Genomic DNA, 22,839 nt, shown 5'->3' with positions numbered 1-22,839 from the left:
TCCGATGCCTCCCCTCCCCTTGTTGAAAATGGAGTTCGATTAAAGCAGATGTCCGCCAACTTCTGAGGGGGGGAATTAAAAACTCGTTTTTCTCTCCCTTCTAAGCGCATTTGTGAAGAAACACCATTTTATGGTTCCACTCCAGTATCCCTCGCTATCTTCCTTTTCCCTCCCGGGCGTCGAGGTTGCCTTTAAGCGGACATTACTCGGACACGTTGGCGGAGTGAGGCTGGCTTTCCAACAAGGCGCTGCTTCAAGTGTCGTCCCGGAGAGCTCTCAAGTTGGCGAATGGATGCTCGACAGCCAGCCACGACTATTCCGCCGCCGAATGTGACAGGCTTCAACACTTTTTGTGTTTTTTGAGGATATACACACACGCAGCGAGGGGCATTTTTTAAAATCTATTTTATCTCCCCACCAAACCGGACCTTGTTTGGAAAGAAGATGGCTAATTTTGTGTTGTGGTCGGATTTTACTTCCAGGGAGGAGAAGGCAAAATTGTCATTCCTCCTCGCAATTTAACGGCTAATGCTAGCTCCACTTTTTTTTTTATTCTCCATGTTTTTTTTCCATCGAAGGGGAGCATTCTTACACTTTTTACCGAGCACCCCACCCTTAATAAACACCTAACGAAAACACGACACGGTTATACGTATGTGGAAGAAAATGGTGAATTTTGTGCGATTTTATCCCGCCGTCACAGCGCCGTCGATGCTAGTGCTAGGATTCGGATCTCCGTGAGGAAGAAAATGAGTGAAGATTCAACAAATCCAAACAATGAGTGAGTACAAATTCTTACCACTAAGATCGTTTTTTCTGTCCCTTTCATGTTTCTGCTACGCGATCGTGACGTATGGTGCTTCATAAATACGAGACGGTTAAATATGAATGCATATTTTTTGAATGGCGTATATGTCGTCATGAGTATAATCCTCAACAACTCACGCTCATTTTGGCGTGAAATTCATTTAAAGCCTCAAGCAAACGTGCATTAATATCACGTAGACGACAGCACAAGAGCGCAAAACGCCATTTTTTTGTACATTCATACGCGTATGCACAATAACTGCGATATCGTCGTCGTAAACAAATGACAATAAGCGCCTTAAAATGGATGTTTCATTTCCAAAAGGCGGAAGACCGTTTTTTTTTCTTCAATCACGCTCATTTACATATCTCCATTCATAAAAAAAAAACGCTTTAAATTGACGCCCGGACGCAACAAAAGCGCCTCGTAAATCGTCAAAACACGTCGGATAAAGAGGTGATTATTTCCGTGTCTCGAACCCATTTGGTGTGTTGTTTTTTTTTTTTTCTTTTTTTGGGGAGGTTGAGGTGGGTGGGGGTGTTCTGGCTTTACACGGCTGAGCCCTTGTGTGCGCTTGTTGACAGTCAGTGAGAAATATCTGCTTCGGGAGGTGCTGCGGTCACATGATCCCCTCCATTCATAAAGTACCTGCCAGGCCCCATTCACATTCAACTGTACGCTGTTTCGCATTGCAGCCACGGTCACACAATGATCACATTTCCTTTTCACGCCATTTCTCTCTGCGCGTAACACATCAACACTGTTCTGTGTCTTTTGATAATGTATTTGTCACAGAGGAAGTCATGTGCTGTTGGAACCCCCCCACCCCCACCCCCCCAGCCATTTACACTGTCACGCTTTTAATGTGTCAAACACACCCATGTTCTGAATCTCTCCATTATGGGCCTCGTGGAAGGCGGGGTGGAGATACGTTGCATAGATGCTTTTGTCCTTGATCTGCGTGTTTACGTAACCTACCTGAATTAGTGCGTGCGCGTCCATCTTCTGCTCTGGAATCAAAGGTCGAACGACTTACAAGGTGTTGAGTGCTGATGTTATAAGATACATTTCAAACATTTTTTTTCTTTTGCATTCATCGCGGCTCAGACGATCAACCATCAAGTCCGCAAAGACATCCTGGGGTGTTTGCTTCGTTCAGGCTTCAAATAGAATGCGAAACTTAGTTTTGAAAACTAGCGTTCGAATCATTGCGGTTTCTTAGTCACGCTTAATTTGTGTCATTTCAAACTTTTTTGGAGAAGTGATCTAAATACACATGAGTATCGACATGTGAATCGAGGCCTTTTCCTGTTTCCTCCCCCAGTCGTCAATAGTGGAAGCGACCAAAGGGCCCACACGTTGGGAAATACTGCGACAGGGTTGACGTGATGTGCCGCGGTTTTGTTCCTCTCCCTGCGTAATGGCGGCAGCTAAGATGGCGAAGTGATCCAAATATTGTTGCTAGGATTCCACCACCTGTCTTGCTGGGCGTATGATTCATAGAAACGCAGAGGGAGCGAGATACTGAACGTTGTTGCAGCAGCTGTCTCCATTTTTTTATTTTGTAGAAATTATGATCACACTGCTGATTTCTTTTGCCCACGAAAATTTGTCACAAGATAGGCGTCATTCCAAGTCATTGGTAAAGGCTTTCGTTCACCCTGTCCTTTTTTGTAGCAATCATTTTGCTCTCCACAGAGGTCCTTTGGCCTTGTATCGCTTGTCGTGAAATGATCATACATGGAGTCGGGCCTCGATCGTCTCCCGCTGTGCCACGCTATTGTCTCGTCGCCGGTCAGGTGATCTCCCTCTCACTGTGTCCTTCTTCCTATCTGTGTGATTGATTTGACAGCTCAGCATTTTTATCTGCCATGCGGGGTGTTGTGATCTTATCACCTTGTGTCTGTTTTGCACTCCCATTCTTGGGGCGGCGCTTCCCAAACGCATTCCTGCTAAACAACCCTCATCAAGTCATGAAATGACAAAGGGGAGACGGCTACTTCAACTGCTCAACCTCATGTTTTTACGGGCCTGGGTAATTGCTGATATCCTGCAGGCCTTATGTTAAGCCAAATCATTTCCTGGATTTTCTTTTTAAATAGATTTTGGGAGTGCTAGCTAGTGAATGGATGTGACACGTATGTTTTGCTAGCTACGTGCTTGCCCTTTTCACAAAGTCTGCTTAGGGCCCTAAAACAGTTGGTATGCGCCAGAGGGCTACAGAACAAGCAAATATCAGGTTAAAGGTCAATTAAATTGATGTAACCTCATAAGAGAGATGGTTGGCTTGCGCCGTATTCGCTGCCCCCGATCATCGTTATTTGACATCATCCATTTGCTCTCAGTGGGAGAGCTTTCCTAAACTTATTTTGCAGACACAATATTTATGATCCAGTGTCTGCTTGTTCTAGAAGCTGCCGTACGATTGTTTGGGTGATTAATGGCAGCGGCGCTCTGAGTAACCAGACTGCTCGGACTGCCCGTGACGGAGGCCATGTTCCATTCCCCCGTGCTTGGAGTCGGGCCTGGATTTTTGTGCGTTTTTAAAAGCCGAGCCACTTCCCCTTTACATTTTTCATTTCCTCTTTGAGTGTTTTAGATGCTTTAAATGTCAGCCCCGTTGAGGGCACGTCTCACGTCGATACATTTTTAGCCAAGCGCCACAACAGCAGAACGTGCCTTCTGATGTTCCCGCGAGAAGCGTCTCAATCGTGGATATTGTTTTCAATCGTGCGACATGTGGGGACCATGAAGGCTGCGCCTTGTTTTGCGAGCTCTTTGCTTGCAGCTGGCCCGAGACGGGTTCTTTCCTGCGAGGCCGCAGACATAAAAGGGCACAGATGTAAATCCTAAACCTTGTTTCTTTGATGGACTTCCCAAAACCCTTTGAAAACAGGAACGGGTTTTTTGTGCGTGCCAAATGTATTTTCACTGGTGGGAAGATAGCCCGCCATCTTAAATTGTTACTTTTCCTTGCTTGCGGTATGACCTGGTGCTTAATACCTTGTTCCTGCATCTTCCCAGGCTTCTTCCTGTTCCTTATTATAGAATAACTACAATTAGAATCACCATCCCTGGAGACCGAGCATTCCAACATTAAAGGAGATCATAGACGCTGTGCAACAGTCCAAACTTGTGCTTCCTCTTCTGTTGTTGACTCGGCGGTAATGTCATGCGCAAGGTTTTCATTTACCAGAATGCATGGGGTGGTTTAAATTAAGATCTACTCAGTCTGTAGCTTTTTTTTTTTTTTGCCCCCATTAGTGATGAAGGTCTGATTTTAGTTTGGGTCTTTTTGATCAGGCGTAAACCCAGAAACGGAAATCTACAGCTATTTCGGCAATTACTAGGTAATTCATCAAAATATTCTTACTATTCTGTTCAAGTTCCTGACTGAAATCCATTGTGTGATTACAAAAAAGATTTTCATTGTTTAGTGCTGCAGAGTGTTTTTTTTTTTTTTTTTCCCTGAGTCAGTTGGTAGCTTTGGCCGAATGTTCTTGTGAGAGGGATGACTCACCGGCAGCCTCGAGGTGTTGCAAGAAGATACGGCAACATTTCTCTTTCACTTCTCCTTCCACAGGCTGAGTATTGGCTTTTGGCGTAGCTAATAAAGCAGGCACGCAAAAAACGCCGTCTGTTCAATGGGCATTGTCCAATTACCGTTTCGGCTTTTATTAATGGCTGAACATAAAGCACCCCCGACGAGCCTTCTCGTTGTGGTCCTTGTGTCATAATTTGCTTTGCGTCCACGTCGGGTCGTGTCATTTGTTTAGCGCTGCCCTTCAAGTTGGCTGCTTATTTAGAGCTCTTGAACCGCGGCTAATTAGCTAGCTGGCGACGGAATCGACGGCGGCGGCGGCCTGGATCCCATGTTGTCTATCTTCAATATTTGTTTTCTCGCCTGGTTTTGGCAAATCGGACTTGATTTGTTTTGAAAGCTAGCTTAGCTTCATTTTCACAGATCCTAACAGAGGATAAGCTACGAAATCGGATTGGGATAAGTAGCTTGTTTATTTTGCTCAATGATTTTTTAATGAATTTCTTTCCTCCCCTATAAATGCTTGTAAAGTCGCACAAGCCAAATCTGTCTCGAGGAGTTCCTCTCGTTTTTGGAGGAGCGATGGGGAGATGGAAAAAATGAGTTTAGCGAGGGGGACTTTTCTCCCCTTTTCTGATGTTAATGAAAGGAGGAATGGTTTTCCAGCTTTTAGCTTGCAGAGTGTGTCTCCCCTGCAGCATGCTCCACTGCTCGGACATTGTGGGAGTACAAAACTGCAGGCCCGGCATCCAATAACGTGAAATTTCAGCAGAGAAGCAGCCATTGTGTGGCGAGAGGCAGGCGGGGAGGGGTTTTGGTAGCAGAGGGAGACAGAGCGGAGCGAAGGGAGGGCGACTTGGCCGGCTCCCAGGGCTCAGGCCACATCCTTTCTCTCTCCTCTCATTCGTCACTCCTCCTCTTCCTTCTCCTCTTCGTGCCTTTCTTTCACCCCCCCATCCACCCTCCTCCCACCATTGGGATAGGAAGCCAAAGACTGAGACACAAGCAAAAAAGCATGATGGCATACTGGAGCCTAGTGAGCCATGGGCCAGAGCGAGCAGACAAACGGCCACTTTGTCCACTTAGGAAATGCTTGTCCCAGGATCCCCCTTCTCCGGCACACACTAGAGCGGCCGGCCTCGAGGCCCCGGCCAGCCTGGTCTGCACGTGCTATACCATCACGCCCTCTCCTCACCACAACGTCCTGCTTTGTCTTCCTCCTTCCACTCAACATCTTGTTTTTTGAAATTTATTTAAACATACACCGTCAGACTCTTATGCTCCTTGCGCTCTCATTTTTATGAGAGCTGATTGGACTGGAGGCCTTCGTTTGTGTCATTGCATTTTTGGGAGAATAATATACAAGGCCTGATCTGGAAAAAAATGGCCGCTTATCATTAAGTCCACAGCTAGCAAGGATAAAACAAATAAGCGTCCTTGTGGTCACATTAAGGGAATGAGAGGTCTTAATTTTGATTAAAAGAGGGGAAAAAATAGCTGATAATATATAGCTCAGGCTAAAGTGGACTTTCAAGGAAAATAAGCTGTATTAGAGATTGTGCTGCTGTTTTAGTTAGCAAAGGAGTTCAAACAAGCATGTGTGGCCACAGTGTCTATAAATTGAGGTATACACTTACAACCTGTGTTTTTTTTTTTCTTCCCGGAAAGGAAAAGGGAGGCGCGTCTATTTGTGGGGAAGCATTTAGAAGTGGATGACACACCCGGTGACTAATTGAGGCACGGCGTCCATTTGAGGAAATGCTGTCGCCAAATATCGCCAATTCCCTGAATGCAAACCGCCCCGTTTTTATGGAGGCGGCGAAAGGCTGCGCACATCCTTTTTGTGAATAGAAAAGGCTCTATTCACATGCAGCCGGGAGCTGTTGACTGTCACCTTGGTCTCCACCCTGTTCCCATCCGCCACCACCTCCTCCCCCACAGTCACATTCTCCTACCCCCCCCCCCCCCCCCCCTTCTGTTTTTCTCTCATTCTTTTCGTCGGAAATGAAGTCAGTCATCCAGCAGAATAACTTGGAATAATTTGGAAATAAGAGGGGGGGCTCTTTTCTCTCGATTCTAAACTCCCCCCACCCCCGTATCTCCCCCATTGACTGTGACTCAGAGGCCCAGACCAGCTGATGTGCTTCCGCTCTCGATTGTGTGTCCAGTGGACTGTGTACTCCCAGCGAGGGGCGTGGAGGGACAGCCTTTGTCTCCATCGTCCTGGTCGAAATTTCCATGCTTGCGTTGCGCTCGGGATCACTTTCTGTTTCTTGAACAGCAAAAAAAAAGAAAAAAAGATTAGACATTTTCTTGCTTTTACCTTTCTTCATGAGTGGAAAAGAAAAGCGCATTAACTTCCTGTTGGGGTCTAGACCCTCTGTCCTCCTCCTCCTCCTCCCTGTGAGTGTGTCCCTGTGCTGGCATGTGTGAGATGGTACTTCTGAAGGGTCAGGTCCTGGTCATTGTGCCCTGGTCATGGCTGAGCGACACCACCGCCTGCCTTCTGTTCACCCCAGGGACCCCATGCCTGACTGACAGCCCCTCCTGCATCCATCACCCCCTTTATTGAAGTGGCAGGAGGGGGGGGGGGGCTTTAACAGCCGCTGTATTTCCATCTCTTCCTGCTTGTAAGTTGGTCCAGAATGAATTTTTATTGTGATGAGGCCAAAGGTTGAGGTGTAAAGTAGATGCCGGTGCTGTAAAAAGGCGTGACCAGAAAGGGTCAGTTTGTAAGGGAAGTTGTTGTTCTCTTTGCAGAGGGCCAAAGTTATCCAAAAAACACATTTAAGTATGAAAACAGACAGGAATCATATTTGGAAAGCAAACATCCTACTGAAAGCACGATCCAAATCGTCTTGTACTTTCAAGGATGTTATTGGGATCAACTTGGGATCAGACATTTCTACCAGTCATCGTTTATGTGGGGAAATGGAACTATAAAATCCGCCAACCGCCGTGGCGCCGAACGAAAACAGGAAATTCATGGAAAGTCCATAAAATGTACCATTTATCGGAACTATTTGGGTATTTTTCACTGGTTGTGTTGTTCCATGTCATGTTCATGCTGGTGTCATGCTAGCTACCTAGCTTGCGCAGCTACGGTAGTTTCATCCTGCCTACGCAATGCTTGGTAGAAAATTTAAACCGTGGAATGAACATAACTTTACATGTCGCTTTTCAACTTGTCACTAATTTAGTTGGGTGAATCTAAATTTTTTTTTTTAAGTTTATTCAATGTTAGCATAACGCACGTGTAAAGGAGTCTTATCAAAATGACTTCCGATTCACGGAACAAAAACTTTCTGACGCAACTGATGAAGTGGCTACTGATAAACCCCGCAATGATCTTTGCCAAGGGTGTGGAAGGGGAGAGCAAAGGTTACCCACATTGAGTTGACGAGATCCAGCGGGACCGAGTCAAAATGGGAGCCGTTGCATTATCTGTCAAGTCGGTGACTTTCTCGATCGTCAAATTGACACGTTTATCGACGCTGAGCCGAAGTCTTTAAAGGCACGCAACATGGAAAGCCTTTTGTCGCACTCTCTACTCGTCTCTGTCTGCTTCCCAAATCTTTTAATACGTTACCAGGAATCTGTGGAAAATGCCGCCCTCAGCACACCCTGACCTTTGTCATTTCCGGTGGCCTAATGCGTTATCTAATCAGCTGACATCTGACCACAGGTGGAGATGCAACAAGGCGACATTGCTGGTGAGCCAGCAAAAAAAAAAAATGGAACGAGAGGCCGAGGGACATGCAAACGGCGTTTGTGATAAATAATTTTCATTTACCGTTGAGTGGCCCGGTTTCAAAAGTGGTGACATGGGCTAGCTAAACATGAAGCAAATTCAGCTTAATTGCTTTTTTTGTAGCTAAGAAATGACTTGAGTTTTTTTGGCGGCTTGGAAATTACACGTCAGTTGGAAATTAACAGTGGCGCTCGAACAAACGGTCACTCACTTTCCAGTCGGGTTTAAACTTGTACTGAATTACAATCTGTGTAATCCATTTATGAATCTTTGTCCTTTTATGTTTTTAGTTTCAGCTTAAATGTTTCGAATGATTTACAGTTCTGTTTCGATTCCTTTAACATACTTTTGGATGCTTCCTCCCTTTTTCCGCAGTGACAGTTATGCGCGTGTGAGAGCAGTGGTCATGACGCGGGATGACTCCAGCGGCGGATGGCTTCCCTTGGGCGGCGGCGGCCTCAGCTGCGTTACCGTCTACAAGGTCAGCCAGGCGGACGACGGCAACAGCACCCACAGCAGTGGCACCCGGGGAAGCACGGGCAACCTCAGCCCTAGTAGCCCAAGTCCGACGCCCAGTCCCAGCCCAAGCCCCAGCCCCACGGCGGTGGAGTTCTACATAAAGGGGGAGCGGCTCAAAGACAAAATGGTAAGGGACTCCACAGGGTGCTGGAAACGTTCCTGTGAGATTTGGGTTGGTGTTGACGTCGAGCCACCATGCAGCTGCTGTGGATTCATTGTGTCTGAGTGCATCCGAGAGAGAAGCCGGACTTATGTGTTCTGGACGGCTATAGTTATGATTGAAGTGAACTTCCAGAACAAATGGTCCTGGTTAGCTTTGGGTCTTGTGGTTAGTTGTCGGTACTAAGGATACCGCCGCCGCAGCAGCTGTTGCTAGTATGCCCTTCGTGAAATTGTTAGACGGAAGAATGTAACCCTCACTTTACTCCATACCGATGCCGATCACATGGATCATCTGCACTTTTTTTTTTTTTCTCGATTCCACCATTGTGATTGAGAGAAATTGTGTGTCATTTCTCCCTATTTACTCACCCCCCCCCTCCTTTTCTTGCTCGCTCCAGTTTCAAAATCCAAAAGATGGGGATGACGTCACCACCATCCCCCGCGCTTGTGTCACTCTCAAAGGCACTCGCCCAGGAAGCGTTGTTCAATATGCCTCCGTGGCGCAGGTATCTGAAAATAGGAGCAAACTGCGTGATGCCGTGATGCATGATTACATCATCCGGGAGAAGGGCAGATTACTCAGGAGCGGAGAATGATGGATGAGGGATGTGGGAAACCTACTTAGCTCAACGGATGAAATATATTGTGGAAACATATGCTCAACCTTGTAATTAGTACCAAAGAAATAAAGCGACTGAAAATTTGCTCACTTGTGGCGTGTGTCACGTATAGATTGCGGCAACAAATATATTCAGAAAAAAACACGAGATAGTGAGCTTCGGAGTGTGAGATAGTGTCGTGGCGTTCCGAGGCAGACGTGCGACATGTAACACAAAATCTGCATCCCAAATGAGCTTTCCCGCTGTTTCAGTGATTTTAAAGTTTTTGTTTCCGCCAATCAACACAATGGCGTTCCCATCTTAATCCTTTAGCCTAAGTGACCTTCTTGATCCTGAGAGCTGTGTGCCGGATGCTCAAATGATGCAGTTAGATGCTTTGGCATAATCCAGACTGTGTGTAACCAAAGTGTGAAAGTGATGTCAGAAGGCCGCGGCAAACACGGTGACGTCGAGGCTCTGGTGGCCTTTTAATGCTTCGACGTTGGCGGCTCGTAGGCTGCCTGGCGTCTGAACGGCCTTTGACTGAGAGCGTTTTATGTGTTTTGCGTTCAAGGCTTCTTAAGTGCGTTACTATGCATGTGTGCGCGGCGGCGCAGGAAAAGGGTGTGGCGGGAATGCCGCCGTACAGGCCGGGGCATACACATGACTCCGAGACCCCGGCGACTGTTCTGGGAAGTGGTAAAACACCCCGCTCGCCGCCAGCATCTACCCCAGTCACCACAACAAACACGCGGCCATATGTAAGCTGTGGCTGTCAGGATGCCACCCAGCGCCGGCCGGGTGCCTGGCATGGCCGACCAACTGTTTGAGGGCATCGGCACGACAACAGCGCCGGGTCCAAGGAAAACAACCGCCGCAGACAAAGCCACAGACGACTAATGTTAGTCATGCAAGACGGCCAGGCATGACATTATCTGCTCTTCTCACCGCAGTATTGTTTGAAACCATCAGCGAGTCGACTGCACGAGTTATTGACGTACCGTAATTATCTCCGCCGAGGAGTTTGCCTTTTCATCTGTGTGGTTTCGTTGCTGTTTGTTTGCTGGCGTGCCACTTCCTGGTTACAGTTTTAAAATAGAAAGACAAATTAGGCGCTCTTCACCCAGTCGGTGGATCCGTTACGAAAAAAAAATGCAAATTTAAAAACAACAACTTGACGATACAGGGAAATAAATTACCCGAGGAATCAATGGAATAATTGATAGAATAATCCAGCCCTGGTGCTAAATGTTCAAGCCTGGCTTGAATGCTTTTCTGTTCTCAAAATAACGCTGACATTGCGCTTTAATTTGACGTTGTTGTGTCTGAACAAAGATAGGGCTAATCTTTTGGAAAGAAACCTCTCGAATCGTTCCCATCCCTGATTGTAACCTTTAAATAGCTTGAGAAGAACACTGATGGCGAACACCGCTGATGTTTTTAGGGGTGCATGAGAAAGATCGTCCAATTCTATCCGAACGCACCAATCATAGGTGGAGCCAGATCGAATGAGAGGTGGTGGGAATGTGACTGCGATGCGCAGCGATGCGGCACAGAGTGTACCAGTGATGACTCAGCTGGCTCTCCATATAGCCACCAATCTCTCTCTCTCTCTCTCCTCCCCCCTTCCATCACTCTATTAAAAAAAACCTGAAAAAAAGGCGTAATTGGTTGACGAGTTCTTACGACACCAGCTCTCGGATTTGTGTCAGATCTCGAGCTGCGCTTTCTGCCTCGCTCTTCTCAGCCTCCCAACGATTGCTCACAGCTGTGCCGGTGGCGCCTTTCTGGCTCATCGTAATAAGCGTTCCCTTTTGGGGCGAGGACCCGATGCCGTGCGCGTTACTCGTTTTGTTGAGCTTGGCCAAGCCAATGCGGTTTAGTATCTGCCAGGCTATCGGTGTCGGCCACCTTGTAAATTGTCAGCGCCAATAACGTTGCCCATGTGACTACCTTGTGACTCTGTGAACGTAATGGTGACGGTGTTTTGTGGTGTTTGCTTTGTGCTTCGGGATAGAAACTCGATTTAAAAAAAAAACTAAGATGAAATCTCGGATGGTCACAGAACACATCCAATGCTGATTTGCAAGCTCTTCAAAAAAAAAATCAAGAGTTCAAAGATCTTCTTTATCTTATCCCGTGTCTGCTTTCCGGCACATGTCACCTCCGACTATCTCTGCCCCCACTCGTGCCTCCGTCACCTCCAAAAGCCTGGTTTATGGTATCCAACGTCGAGTATTGTCCTTCTTTGCAACACGTGATACTTCCTCTCACGTCTGTGCGGGACTCACCGCGCGGCGCTCATCTTACCTGCTCGGGCTCCGTTCGGTCTCGCCCTTCGCAATCACCCCCGGAGGCACAGACACCCCATCCGCCTCTCTTTTATCACCTGATCCCACACCATCCTCCTCAGTGTCCACTCATCTTCTTCCCTTCGTCCCCTCCGGCTTAACCCTTGCTTTGGAAGGCGAAAAACATTTTGTGATACGCTTATATAAGTCTCGATCAGTAAGTGATCAGGGGTTGGAGCTACGATCAATATAGAATAACGGCAATGACAGTGAGAGACACGGATGGTTTCCATCGGGCCAAGCTCGCATGAGCTCGCATTCGCACCCCCGTTAAGCCACTCTGGTGCACGTTTGTCAAAACCTCAAAGACCGTAATGGCTGTCTCTCATTTCACATAATCTGCCCTAAAGGAAGGCCAGGAGGCGGGCGGCTCAGTAGCCCTGATTAATAATAGGCTTTGGAAATACACTGTCTCTCCACCGCACACGTTTGACTGTCTGCCTCCAAAAACACACTCCAAGCCCCTTCTCTCCCCCCCCCACCATTGCCTTGCAACTCATCTGTAATTAAAGAAAAAACCCTATTTTGATTATGGTTTACAAATTGCCCTGTAAAATACATGGAATTTTTTTTATTTTATTTTTCCGCTTTGAGAAATACCACAGTCATGAGTAGTTTGAATGTGTTTTTATTCTGTTGGGAATGAGTGAATGTGCCTTACAGGAAAGGTTGTCAAACAAAAACAGTCATTTATGTCTTGATGGACGTACAGATCCGGATCAGCCATTTTGTCGGCCATTTTGTCTTCCTGTCAATTTAATTTGTCATTGGCTCGAAAAACTGTACAACTTGTAGTCAAAAAAACAACCTGACAATCTTTTTTTTTCTTTAGGTGGTGCTGGAGTGTGTCCTTCACGAGGGCCTCGTGTACAACAAGATCAACCCCATCTTTCACCACTGGAGGATCAACGACAAAAAGTTCGGGCTGACCTTCCAGAGCCCCGCCGACGCCCGCGCCTTCGATCGAGGCATCCGCAGGGCCATTGAGGACATCAACCAAGGTGGGCACCTGTTGTGTGTTCCATATGAACTACCGTGAGCTGATTAGCGATTAAGGATGTCTTCGTATGCTGAGCACGACCCCTCCTGTGCTAGCTTGTTAGCGCCAGCTGCCCCAAACAAGCAAAAAAAAGAGTTTTCATTCGGTCTCGCTTCTTCAGTTCACCTGCACAGTAAAACGTTACGAATGGAAGCTAAGGGCGAGTCTCTCTCTCTCGCTCTTTCTCTCTCTTTTTCTGTTTCCTCCTCCCTCTGTTCACCTCTGTGTCCTGGCATCCTCTGTATTCTGTCACTGTTGTGTAATGCCTCTCTCTCTCCCCGGCGCTCACGCACGCACACACAGACAGGTTCCTCTGTATTCCCATCGCATCGCTCCGCCGCCGCCGCTCGCTCGGGCTTCGTCAATGCGTGCGGGCGAGGGTGGCAAAGGAGGAGGGTCGGGGCGGGGGCGGCCCCGCGTTGCGTTGGTAGGCGAGAGAATATGCTGCGGCCCCGCGAACGCGCACCCGCGTGTGCGCGTCGGGCTTGCGGTCCTCTGTTGCCGTGGCAACGCCGGGCACACGGCTCAGGCGGTTCGGAGAGGAGTCGTGCCGCATTCGCTGTCTCTCGCTTCCTCCTCGGCATTGAAGAAATGCGCGCACACATTCGTGTGATTGAAACTGAAGTCCTCCGTTGTGTTCTGTCATCCTTTGCCACCCCCCCCTTTACCCATACACAATAATTGTCGCCAAACTATTCTCCCTTCATCCCAGTGGAATCGTTTTAAATTGCCGTTTTGCACATGACCCTGACTCGCAAACATTTCCCCGACATTTAGGCTTCTGGCGTCAAAAGAACACGAGCTTTGCTTTCATAACACACACATTCGGGCCGTGTGTGTGTGTGTGCACCAAGCGAGATCACATTGTCAGTTACATAAGGTGTATGTGCCAATTATATCAACTAGCTTTCAAGACCGCCACTGTCAGAGCCGCCATTTTCCACACGGCAAGTTGAAACCAGGGCTACACGCACGAGGTTGTTCTCGAGCCGTTGCCGGATGGCATCGGGGCTATTTGTCTTGTCAAATTTAACACCTGACGCTCACTTCTTCCGCTTTGTTGTTTTGAAAGCAATTAACCCCCGTCTGACTGTTTGAATAAAAAGCAAAGGGTGATTAAAAGCCCAGCCTACGGGCGCCATGACTGCGCTGCCCCAATTTTTTTTGCACAAAACGGGCTTTGTCTTGAGGAAATGTTGTTTTAATACGCTTCTCGGCGGATCATATTCAGGTTTATGCGCGAAACTGTAGGGAAGAGAGACAACTGTGAGGCCTGGTGAGTCATAAGACTCGAGAGTAATGCATTCTGTAGATTTGTGAGTGATATATATTGCGGTCCTGAAATAAAACTCTTAATTCATGTGTTTCTCATTCAGAACTATGCAGGGCAAAGTGTGTCATGTTTGCGGTGTTTGTTGTGGCAGGACTCGTGTTTTGCTTTGGGGGCTTGCGGATGCCGTAACTAAGCCCCCCTCGAAACTTTTTTTTCCCCGCAAAAAAAAAGAATTGAATGTAGGTCACTTGCAACGAGACAATAAATTGATTTGTACAGGAAGGAAAAAGTGGCCCTAAGGCAAGTTGATTTGCACTCTGACTAATCGGCAACAACAATGGCAAATAATCGTTACGAATGGGGATGTCAACGTGATACTGTCAATAAATTAGGCTTAAAAAATTGCGTTAAAAGTTCAATGACTTTGGTGTCGCTTACGTCATCGAAACGCGGTCACCCTGAGACTTGAAACGCAAGCTGCCGGGCTCCAGCATCTGCAGACGGGGGTTGTTTTTGGGTTGGGGGGGCGTTTTAGCAGAGGTCCGGTTACACGATTCGTGGCATGCATATTTCATGAACTTCCGTGTGCCCCACTGACACAAAGCAGCTTTCATTTCCCCATTTAGGCCGCAGTCGGATGGAAGCGCCGGTTGCGTCTCGATCTGGCTCGACCGAGCCGATTCGCTTACGATTGCAAAATCAGTCGACAGTGAAACTGCTTTGTCTGATAACCCCATGATTATAACCCCAAAATTGTTTCCAACAAGTGTTTTTTTTTAAAAATTAATTTCAATAATCTTGTGTGTGTTTTCTAATTCTAGGCTGTCGACCGTTTGGCGACGGGGATACTCAAGAGAACGGACTACCTGTGAGTAACGATAAATTGCATACACTACGATTTATGTTTCAAAGTAGCAATCTTTCCTGTCACACAAGTGTATAAATCACTTTACCACTGTTAATATTAACACCGTGTGAAGATAGCGATGTTGCAATTCAGAAGTTCCACCCTTTATGGCAAGTCACGCCACCTCGTATCTTTTGACGTCCCGCTGTGCCTCTCGCAACTCATTAGAGCTCAGATACATGTTCATCAGCACGATTCAACACTCTCAACTCCCCCAAATCCTCAACCCACACCCCACAGTTAAAAAAAAAAAAGTGTGTGTGGGGGGGTGCGTTCCCGTTCCTGTGGCAAAGTTCCTCTTTAAGGGATCAGGCTGAACACACAGGAAATCCAATGGCACTGTTGTTGCTAGGCAGCAAGGCAAGGGGGGGGCTGTTTGCAACGGCAAAGGAGGGTGGGTGTTCACAAGGTTCAGCGCGTGAACCACCGAGGGTGTCACCATGGTGATTTGGCATCCGAACGTTGGCGGTCGCAGACCTGGGCTGCGGAGAAAGAGAAGTGAGCCACTCGCAAGTTCTGCAAGTGGAGAGCGAGCAAATAGCACAGCACAGGATCATCGGGCCTCATCAAGTCATGGGGCACTTTAGACTCCAAAGCAGTGCGGGATAGCCGGAAGCATCATGAGAACATCAAAAATATTGGAACGTTCAAAATAGACCAGGACACATTTTGTACGGGCCATCGTTTTGTCCTGGTTGTCTTGTGAGTCATCACTTGAAACAAATTGAAGCAGGGCAAGCACAGGTCTGACAGCCAATGGAGATGGTAGAACATGTTTCCATTGGCTGTCAACAATTTGTGCAGGATAACATGGAGGATCTTTTCATAAAGTGGATTGAATCAATCCAACCAGCTGACCTCGGGCCTTTCTGTTCCCAAGCCATATGACGGCGGAAATGCTCGAGATGTTCCCCGGTGCTCGTGCCAGGCCAGGTTGCTTCACTTAAACCCCCCTCCCCTTTTGTCCTCCGCCCTCTCTCCAGTCCTCCCTTCCTCTTCTCTCTCACCCCCCCCTCCCGGGCACATCTCTGGGGTCAGATCAGCTCCAGATTGGCCCCCCACACATGCCTTTGAATGGCGGGGCTTAGGCGAGCGCTTCAAAAAGGAAGCCAGAGTCTGTTTCTCATTTTGATCTCCCCCCTCCTTCCCCCTCCTCCATCCTTTGCTTCTTTCTGTCTTCCTCTCACATACACATCCAGCTGTCATCTGGCTTTTTAAGTTCTCTGCTGCATTTCTCCAGCTGGAGCTGGTTTATGACATTCTCTCTGTAGACTCTCTGGCCTCTCTCTCTCTCTTTCTGTCTTTTACACACGTACACACATGAATCCAAACTTGAATCCAAGGCAAAGTCATGTTTTCCTGCTCTCTTATTCCTTTTCACTCCTTCCACACGGTCTTCTCTTCCATACGTATACACTCATGTTTGGAACACGCATGCACATACTTTGTGCAGTTCAAGGGGGAGACTAGGGGGTGAAACTTAGGGGGGGGGGGGGAGTCAAAGGAAGCATCTCTTAGCAACCACAGGACAGTAATTACTGTTGCAGCAGCTGGGCGCAAACCAGATTTCCGCTGTGCGTTAAAGCACTGGCGTGGGCTCCTTTACACACGGCACTGACAAACCAGAGCCAGCAGCCTCCCCCACACGGCACCGAGAGGAAGAGAGAGTACTAACCCCGGCCTTGATGAGGTCGGGGGGTGATGGGGTTGGAGGGGCCTTTGGATCGGGGTTAAACTTTGAAGGTGCACGTGTCTTGAAAGAGCGGAGCAACTTTGAAAGCGATTGGCGGTACCAAATGTCCTACAGCGATCCCCCCCACCCCTCAAAAGTAGCACAAGTACTGTTTGCCTCACGTGATTCTGTTTTATGCATTCAGAAAAAACGAACAAAATAGCGATTCATACGCCGTTAGCCGCTGGATAAATTGAATCCAACTTTTGACACGACTTTGCATCCGTGATAGTTTGGTGCATGGATGAGCTGGGGGATGCTCAGATGCTTATGCTGACATAATGTTGGCTCCTGATGTAATATCCTCCCCCATCTCTCTCGCTCTGTCTCTCTCTCGCTCTCTGTATCTCTCTCTCTCTGTGTTTCTCCCACACCTCTGCATTCATGAATCATGAAATAGCTGTCACATTAGTTGCCATGAGCACTGAAGTCTTGGCACTGTTTCTTTATCGGAGTCTGTTTATAATCGACAGTGCCCGGGTCTGAAACGTATATATTCCCCGCACGTATATTCCCTATGCGACGCAGTCTGCGGCATTCGCCAGATGCTATTTATAGAAAGTTCAGCCCGATTGTTGTCAATGGCGAGATCCATTTCATTTGGAGACGACTCGGAACCGAGGCTGTAAGAATGTGGATTAGTTCAATTGGAATGAAAAGTCCTTTTTTTATTTGAAGGCTCGTGTTTGTAGCTTTTCCTCCCGTTTTGTGGGAATGTGCTGTGGGGAACTCGGAGTTCTCACACAGAAGGGCCTTCAGTCATTGCTGCATCAAGGCAAGTGTAGGTGCAGTCTGCCCTCTGGTGGTTAATGTGGGAACGCGACCACAATAGAAAATAAAATTCATTTAGCAGTTTATGCTAACTAAAATGCTGTTTCTTTCTGTCCATGCAGGCGTGTGAGGAGCCTCCCTCCATCTGCACGCCAATGAAGGAGCCCTTCTCCAACCTGAACAATGTGGTGTCCACCGAGCCCTTCAGGGGCTGCTATGTACGCGCTCAGCCCTTTGACGAGTTCAACTCCGGCAACCGACGTTACCTGCCGCCACAGGTCCGAGCCTCACGACGCACCGACGATAGATTGAAATATTTCTGTGCAATTATCTGAATCTGTCGTTTCGGTCCCCAAGGTGTCGTTCAAATCGACCCGCCACGTCAGCTTTCACATGGACGAGGAGGAGATCGTCCGCATCAACCCGCGCAAGGACGTACTCATCCGCGGATACGAGGACTACCGCCACCCGGTCATGTGGAAGCAGGAGGCGGAGCGCGAGGACACGGACTTTCCGGCCCCCTTCCACAAACTGGACGGCAAGAAGTGCGAGTACCTCTTCCCCGACGGCCCCGGCGGGGACCTCCGCTCGGGCCCCGCCCGTGGCATGGACCTCGGCCTGGGCAAGGACACGGCTATCAAGACTCAGCCCTCGCCGCTGCTCAAGTCCAAAAAGGGGCGGCGGCGGCGAGAGGACGGCGAGCGCTCGCGCTGCATTTATTGCCGTGAGATGTTCAACCACGAGGACAACTGGCGGGGGCAGTGCCAAGACGCCCCCGACCCCATCAAGCAGTGCATCTACAAAGTCAGCTGCATGCTGTGCGCCGAGAGCATGCTCTACCACTGCATGTCCGACTCGGAGGGCGACTTCTCGGACCCGTGCTCGTGCGACACGTCCGACGAGCAGTTCTGCCTGCGCTGGCTCGCCCTGGTGGCGCTGTCCTTCATCGCGCCCTGCATGTGCTGCTACCTGCCGCTGCGCGCCTGCCACCACTGCGGCGAGGCGTGCCGCTGCTGCGGGGGCAAGCACAAGGCGGCCGGGTGACCCCGCGCCGCCCCTCTGGGACCCCCTCAAAGTTAGCTAACACAGGAAGCGGATCAATTCAACGTCGGCATCCTTTTTTTCCCCCCCCGCATCCCACCCCGCCCACTCTCTGGGACGGGGGTGGTGTTGTTGATCGCCAGCTCTGAGGGCTTTTGGAGATTTCAGTTTGCGTTTGTCGCCGACGAGCTGCAGCGGAGGACAAACTTAAGCTTTGCGATGAGCTAAGTCCGGACGAGGAGACGAGGACATTGAGATTAACAGACTTGGAGATGTTACTAAATGCACCGCACACGCACACATACATTGACACACACCTGGCCAAACTCTACTCCAAGAAACGTGCAACTTTATGAAGGAAACTTGTCTTTTTGTACAGAGACAACAACAAAACACAACTATTCAGAAAAATAACTTGCTGTTTGAGTATGCTAAAAGGGATACATATGTTCTTATGCTTATTTTGTGTGATGTTGCAGTCGGGTAACAGTGGTGGCCTTTCCTTCCCTTCACCACAGTGTAATTAGTAGACAGGGGTAAAAAAAAAAAAAAAAAAAAAAAAAGTCTCACATCAGCCCCTTCCCCATTTTAGCCATTTCTTGTCATTTAAACTTGATTCGCTTAGCCTCTGCCTCACGTCGGCCATTTTCATTGCATTCCAAAACAAAGGGACTCATTCCATTTGTGAGAAGGGAAAATGGTAACTTTTTTTTTTTTTACCATGCCGATTCCCTCCAAACTGCCCAAAAATGTTGCGAAACATGACAATTGAAAGCCCATTTAGTTACTGCTGTTGTCATTTTTTTTTTTTTCTCCTGTTCACCTCCTGATTCAAAGCGGAGATTTTGCTCAACCAGCAAGTTTTGTTTCGGTGTGAGAAGGTTGACGGTGCTCCTGTTGGATTTGATTTTTTTTTTTTTAAGGAAACAACCAGGCACTTAAAAACGAGGCTTCTTCTTTGACTGAGACGGCCTTCTCCAATTAAGGAATTTGTCTGAGGAAAAGCACTGCTCTCCGAGCTTTTGGTTGCAGCACCCCTCCACCTTCAAAAAGTCCCATGTTTGTCCTAGACTTTGATTTTATTTGATTTTAATCCTCCTTTGTGCGCCTCCTCATGTCGCCAGTCCACTCCTTCATGTGTCTTCGTTTTAATAAGCCCTGAATGAATGAGTGCATTGTTTCAGGAATGTTGAGTATCTCAGCAATTAAGTACATACAGATGGTGTGTGAGTGTGTGTGTGTGTGCGCGTAGGCCTACACGCGCCAGTAACGTCCTGACCGACGACCCTTTGGACAAACACGTTAAAAAAAATATTTGTTCTTTTGGAGATTCCAGACTTCTCTCGCCGCAGCTAACAACTTAGCAGCAATATACACAAAAAAAAATCTGAGATGATTCAAAGAAAAAAAATGCGGCACAAAACTGTTGCTTTGAGTTTCTTAATGAAGCTTCAAACACCAGCAAACAAAATACGGTAACAGGAAGCTTGATTTATCAACAAAACAAAAACTAAATCGGCCGAAGATCACTTATCGTATTACTGGGAGTCCTTGGTTTGCGTGTAGTCTCTCACTACCTTTTTATAGCGTAGTTTCTTATTAACCTATGCTAGAAAAGTATTAACATGAAAAACATTTCGGAACCATAAATGTAAGACTAATATTTTTATTATACACTAAGTACGGCGGTAGCTTCTTGTAATACGTGACCACAAATTTTTACACCCCTTATTTGCACGCTTTTTGTAACCTCCAAACACTGCATGACATGTAAACCGAGGACCCCGAGAAATTCACTTTTGTGCTGCATTCGAGATCACAGGGAAATCTGAAATATCCGACTTAATAACAAAATGGACTGACCATTGACACACCTTGATAAGCTAATATTTTGCTTTGTTTGGAAACTTTGGGTCTTGGATCTTGCAATACATTTACTCACTAATTTCCACATAGCTCTGGAAAAAAAAATAGAAACCACAGCAATGGATTTTGCATTTTATAGGTATTAATTAACCTACTGACACCATAACACCCAAATTTAAAATCTAGTTTTTGTCAGTGAAAGCATTTATTTTCAAGAATTGAATTATGGTCATAATAATGTTCCCATAAAAGGTCTTGTGTTTTTTTTTGTTTTTAAATCTTGTGTGACAACAAATTTGTACATCAATCTAGCAAATTAAGTAGAAATAATCAAACAGAAACAACGCCCGCTATGTTAAACATTTTTTAACGACCCCCCCAGATGACACTGAAAACTCATTGTAGTTGACTCCATTGCTTTCAAAAGTGTGGGAACCCCACAGTCCATTCACTTTAGATAAAAAATAAATAAACGTGGACAAAAAAACACTACGTTTAGCACAAACCATTACAATTTGGAAGTCTTTATTTTTTATTTGTAATCTTTCTATGCAATCTTCCGACACTCTTAAAGACTGACAGGACACGTGTGTTTCTTTTAAGACCTTCATAGGTAGTAAATAGTCATCGTAGATGAGCCTCCTCCCCCTTTGGTACCAAACACCTGTAAATACGCAACACTGTATTTAAATACTGATGATAATAATAATAATAATAATAATAATAACTGGCTTGTTTTGTCTTTGAGCTTGTCTTTAAAGATAGAGCTGTATTTATCGCGGCTGTCAGCATTATCTACGGTAGCTTCTATTGACAGCATACTTGTGTACATAGGTCCACCTTTTGTAGTATTATTTCACATTGAAAAGTAGAGGGCATTTGCAACGGGTCGGGCGGGGGCTAAACAAAACAAAATGATCATTGAGCTCCTAGTCAAAGTTTCTCGCTAGTTTTGTACGCTAAACAGAAAGATAGCGCTAACGGTACAGGAGTAGCACTCCACTCGCTTTGGAAATTTTATATATGAATATAAATATATATATCTATAAAGACATGAATTTAAGGCTGCTAGATACAATCACTAATTTTATTGTGCTGACAGAGAAAATTAGCTATGAACGACTGTTAAAACCTAATTCTCCAACAGCATTAAGCATTTTTTTTTTTTTTTTTGTGAGACGTATGTGTGTGTTTTGTGTGTTTGGGTCTGTGTTTCCTGTCGTCAAGCTGAACCAAGGTTGGATGAAGCTGATTAAAAACTTGCTGGCTGACAAAATGTAGGATGTGCATTTTTTTTCCTTCTCTTAAACAAAGGAAATGAAAAAAAAACTAATAACACTTTTGTCATTCTGCATTAACCAGCACAGTGCTACTTCCTCTCATGTACTGTATATGCAACATATGTCTGTCCTCTTTCACGTGTGTGTATATGTTTATATATATATCTATATATATATACGTACACACACACTTCAGTTTTAACCACTTTTGCTGCTAGTCTTCTATTCTGTTTCGAAAACTTGCATAACATTGGGAATGCGTACAGATGTACACATTGTGCAGAATATATATATAAATATATATATATAATACACACACATACACCCTGTTTTCCTTTCAGTGTGTTTTAAAGAGTAACAGAAAACCGTTTACTTTTCACAGCAGTTTTTTTTTTTTTTTTTGAGTGTTTTTGTTCGGGTTCTCCAACAAGGCTTCGGTGCACTGATTCTACTCGATGTATGCTTTTTTGACATCTTACAGCGCTTGATGTAACATTTATGTGATTAGTTATGAAATAGTGGAAGACATTTTTGTGTTTTTTGGAAAAAACTTGCAGTATAAATGGTACTATTAACTATTCTGTAAACACTGCCTGTTCATTTCCCCCCTTTGCTTGTGCATATTCTATTTTTGTTAATTTAAGTTCCTTAGTGCCATCCTGACGACCTCAAAAACAACAACGACGACAAAAGAAGTGCCTCATGTCCATCTTAGTCTCCATCGGTTTAACATCTGTCTGCTCTGGTTCTATCGGTTTCTATTATTTTGTTGATTTGAGAATACCAAGTATATGATGTAAAATTGATAGTCCCAATAACTCCCATGGCATAGTTGTATTTTCTTTATACAGATGTAGCTTGTTACTTTTCATAAATATATAATGTAAATATGCATACATATGTTTGTAACTGTTTTTGTTACATCATACACTTGTAATTTGACATATCAAATAACATTATCATAATAAAATTGTGAGTTTTAACTCTTGCCTGTGCATATTTTTCATATTGTATTTAATTTATTAAAGGCAAAAATTTTCCAATATTTTCGAAAATGCAAATGATACCTGTTATGTGTCGTAATATAATAAGCAATACCGACATAGCAATGATCAAGACATTTCTAAATACAAAATTTTTTCACATATATTTTAATACCTTTAAACAAACGGTAATTTTGAGTTTCGTGTTAAATTCGT

The 22,839-nt window shown here is 46.1% G+C and overlaps 1 protein-coding gene across 1 annotated transcript; it reads left to right on the top strand.

Moving 5' to 3' along the window:
• Positions 1-12: 12 nt before the first annotated feature.
• On the top strand, positions 13-22,623 carry spred1 (sprouty related EVH1 domain containing 1). The gene is made up of 6 exons (XM_049740485.2): positions 13-781; positions 8,476-8,746; positions 12,564-12,732; positions 14,865-14,911; positions 17,576-17,731; positions 17,811-22,623. The coding sequence occupies exons 1-6, from the start codon at positions 750-752 to the stop codon at positions 18,495-18,497; spliced, it is 1,362 nt and encodes a 453-aa protein (XP_049596442.1). The 5' UTR covers positions 13-749; the 3' UTR covers positions 18,498-22,623.
• The last annotated feature ends 216 nt before the right edge of the window (positions 22,624-22,839 follow it).

The sequence above is a fragment of the Syngnathus scovelli genome, chromosome 14 (genome assembly GCF_024217435.2).
Source record: "Syngnathus scovelli strain Florida chromosome 14, RoL_Ssco_1.2, whole genome shotgun sequence".
Classification (NCBI taxonomy): domain Eukaryota; kingdom Metazoa; phylum Chordata; class Actinopteri; order Syngnathiformes; family Syngnathidae; genus Syngnathus; species Syngnathus scovelli.
This window is presented reverse-complemented; position numbering and strand designations above follow the sequence as displayed.

What these genes read in the sequence shown, in the direction of transcription:
- spred1 (XM_049740485.2), top strand. Translation starts at nt 750, where the DNA reads ATGAGTGAAGATTCAACAAATCCAAACAATGA. An exon ending in AGCGGCTCAAAGACAAAATG is followed by an intron (nt 8,747 to 12,563) that starts GTAAGGGACTCC and finishes TTTTTTCTTTAG; the next exon opens with GTGGTGCTGGAGTGTGTCCT. An exon ending in GACGTTACCTGCCGCCACAG is followed by an intron (nt 17,732 to 17,810) that starts GTCCGAGCCTCA and finishes TCGGTCCCCAAG; the next exon opens with GTGTCGTTCAAATCGACCCG.